The following is a 2,278-nucleotide window of genomic DNA, read 5'->3' as shown; positions in this document are numbered from 1 at the left end:
GGGGTAAGGGGGTGGGGGGTGGTCACAGATGGGAGACACAGCTGCATCCCTGAGGTTCAAGGAGGGCTAATTCCTAATCCCACCCACAGCGTTTCCTACCTAGTGCAGAAGGGGGCGTCCACGGAGTCCAGTAGAGAGGTCGCAATGTCCACGCTTCCTCGTGAGTAACACCTCTTCCTTCCGCTCACACCTCAGGGTCCACAGACCTTGCTGAGCAACCCCCCACACACACACCTCTTGCAGTCCAGGTTAGCTGTGTCCCTCACCCACTGCGATCCCTCAGCACCTCCGTCCTCTTGCTGGACCCGAGGCTCCTGGCTAGGGAAGGTGTCCTCACTTTGGATCCTCAGTAGCTCCCACAGGAGGCACCCCATACATGTTGGTTTGAGGAGTGCTTGGGTCCATGGCTGCCTGCACAAACAACTGGATGCATGGGGCCGGCTGACAGCTGACTGAGGCACAAGGCTAGGGCTCCCCCCACCCACAAATGTTCCTTTTTCTCCTTCCTGCCAGGAAGGAGTATGGAGTCCATCAGGCTGGGAATGGCCCGAACAGGAGGCATGGTGGTCATCACGGTGCTGCTGTCCGTGGGCATGTTCGTGCTGGTGGTGGGCCTCATCGTCACCCTGGCCCTGGGCACACAGAAGTGAGGAGGGCTGACCCCATCCCCAGCATGCCTCCTTCCAGGCCTTGGTCCGCACCACTCCCCTGGAGTCCTTCCTCCCTCTGCCCCTTGCCTTGCGCCTTGCTGGCCAGTGTCTCATTCTCCTGTCCCTGCAGTTCCCTCACCTGTTCCTGTCAGCATCCACCTTCCTCCCGTCTTACCACCACCCCACACATACCAACGCGTGCTCCCTGTGACCTGGGTCTTTCCAATAAAGCCTGTCTGTCCTGTTTCCCTTTCATGGGCACAAATCTCTAGGCTTGATGTCCAGACAGCAGCTATCTCAGTCCCCTCGCTGCCTCGAGCCAAGTGGCTTTGCCCATGTGGGAGGCAGATCAGAGCTGCCTCTCAGACCCAGACCTGACTGTGGCTTTTGCACAACAAACCACCCCCTGGATGAGGGCAAAAGCTGAGACTGGGACACCAGGTGGGGATCTCGACTCAAGAGCCTAGGCCAGAGCCTGACAGCAAGGAGAAGGGGCGAGATATGACAGGGCCACCAAGCAGAGTGAGCTCGAAGGACAGGGCACTGGAGGGAAGGTGGCAGAAGGCTAATGGGGCCGGGGAGATAGCTCAGTAGAATAAGCGCCTGCCTGGCAAGCGCAGGATCCTGAGTTCAATCCCCAGTACTGGAAAAAAAAAGAAAAAAGAAATCATCTAACCCAGAAGGCTAACAGGGCTGTCAGAGGTGGAAGCTGCCTGGCTGGAGGGGACAAGAGTAGCACCATGGGGTGACTGAGGGGACAGGACCAGAGTGCTCCCCCATTCTCTTTTTTTCTGTCTTTTTTTTTTTTTTAAATCTGGATTATACTATGTGTTCTAAATCATTTATTTTTTTCTTTATTTTTTATTTTTTTCCCAATAATTTTATTGATAAACAAATAGCAATGAGACAGTTTCAAATCAAATTAGTAGGACAGTTTCAATAATTCACACATTGCATACATTCTTCCTAGTGGTTAATTGCTGTACGAGATGCGGACATGATATCCTATTTACTGAACTCACTTTGTAGAAGAGACTGATCTTCAACTCACAGACTCCACCTTGGAACCAGTGGATTACAGATTCAGACATGAGTCTCCTCTCCCATTTTGTTTTGTTTTGGTTTTTTTTTTTAAATTTTGTTTATTTATTTGTGTGTGTGTGTGTGTGTGTGGCCAGCTCAGCCCACCAGGGGGCGGGGCTGGCTGGCATGTGGTGCTGCCTGGCATGTGGTGCTGGGGGATTGAACCGTGGTCCCTGTGCTTTGCTAAACTTGGTCTAAGTAGGTGCTTTAGACCACTGAGCCATCTCACCAGCCCCTCCTCTCCCATTTTGGGTATGCATCCCAGTCATGAGGAAAGTGACTGAGACAGTGACCTTTAAGGCTAGCCTGATGTATCCCAGGATACCTCATATACTAGGCAAGAGTTCTACCCCTGAGCTATATGTCCCGCCTTGGCATTAGGTAATGTGCGTATATCCAACACCCAGAATTTTTTTTTTTTTGAGGTTATGAGCAGAATATATTTTTTTTTTGAAAAGTTAGAATTTTTTTTTTAGTATGCCTATTCTTAGTCCAAGAAATGGGTAACATTCACACAGACACATGTTATCTACCTTTTTTTTTAA

The 2,278-nt window shown here is 50.9% G+C and overlaps 1 protein-coding gene across 2 annotated transcripts in view; it reads left to right on the top strand.

Annotated features, from left to right (window-relative positions):
• The window catches only part of Upk2 (uroplakin 2), a 2,120-nt gene extending 1,205 nt beyond the window's left edge, over positions 1-915 (top strand). For both annotated transcript variants that reach the window (XM_004636433.2, XM_023721167.1), the window contains exons 4-5: positions 90-160; positions 514-915. In XM_004636433.2, coding sequence (XP_004636490.1) covers positions 90-160; positions 514-650 — 208 coding nt within the window. In that variant the 3' untranslated portion in view covers positions 651-915. The remainder of the gene's footprint in view (positions 1-89; positions 161-513) is intronic.
• Positions 916-2,278: the final 1,363 nt, after the last annotated feature.

The sequence above is a fragment of the Octodon degus genome, unplaced genomic scaffold (assembly GCF_000260255.1).
Source record: "Octodon degus isolate 3935 unplaced genomic scaffold, OctDeg1.0 scaffold00080, whole genome shotgun sequence".
Classification (NCBI taxonomy): domain Eukaryota; kingdom Metazoa; phylum Chordata; class Mammalia; order Rodentia; family Octodontidae; genus Octodon; species Octodon degus.
Note: the sequence above shows the minus strand (reverse complement) of the source record. Positions and strands in the feature narration are given on the sequence as shown.